This window comes from Phalaenopsis equestris, unplaced genomic scaffold (assembly GCF_001263595.1).
Source record: "Phalaenopsis equestris unplaced genomic scaffold, ASM126359v1 Scaffold182748, whole genome shotgun sequence".
In the NCBI taxonomy this organism is placed as follows: Eukaryota; Viridiplantae; Streptophyta; class Magnoliopsida; order Asparagales; family Orchidaceae; genus Phalaenopsis; species Phalaenopsis equestris.
Genome location: NW_018202697.1, coordinates 1 through 550, shown reverse-complemented (window position 1 = coordinate 550; position 550 = coordinate 1). Strand labels below are relative to the sequence as shown.

The 550-nt window shown below is 37.6% G+C and overlaps 1 protein-coding gene across 1 annotated transcript; it reads right to left on the bottom strand.

Annotated features, from left to right (window-relative positions):
* Positions 1-31: 31 nt before the first annotated feature.
* LOC110034308 (lysine histidine transporter 2-like) lies at positions 32-489 on the bottom strand (the record flags this gene model as incomplete). Its single annotated transcript, XM_020738584.1, has 3 exons — positions 379-489; positions 183-274; positions 32-100 (listed from the first exon to the last, which is right to left on the bottom strand). Coding segments are annotated over exons 1-3 (258 nt in total), but the record flags the coding sequence as incomplete, so codon positions are not given.
* Between the last annotated feature and the right edge of the window lie 61 nt (positions 490-550).

Genomic DNA, 550 nt, shown 5'->3' with positions numbered 1-550 from the left:
AGAGAGAGAGAGAGAGAGAGAGAGTTCTCACCCAGTTGATGAACCAGGATATGCCAAATTTTTTAGGCCTCTTGATGGCGAGCCACATGATGCAAGGGAGCTGCGAGAATTCATGCATTCGTAAATGTTAATTTGCATTAATTATACTGCAAAATTTGAAAGAAAGATGAAGCCAGGCATACAAAATATGTAGTTGGGGCAAAGGCAAATCCTCCAAAGAACCCAAGCAAGCCACCAAAGAAGGGGACGCAGATTGCAATAATCATGGTAAGAGCTGAATAAATTAATGGAATAATGTCAGTAAGTGTATCATAACTTGGAGCATCAATTAATAAATTAGATAAATAATAGATTTTGGTTGAATGTGTTAGACATTACCAACATAGACACTCCTAGCAATCAAGCGGAGAGTCAAGCCTGGTGGGAAATGAAGTTTCTTTACCAGAACTGTTTCGATCATATCAAACACAGGCATGGCATAAATCTGTATTCCATGATGGAGGGGGGATGAGTAATTATCATGAATTTTAAGAAGAATAATACAATTATA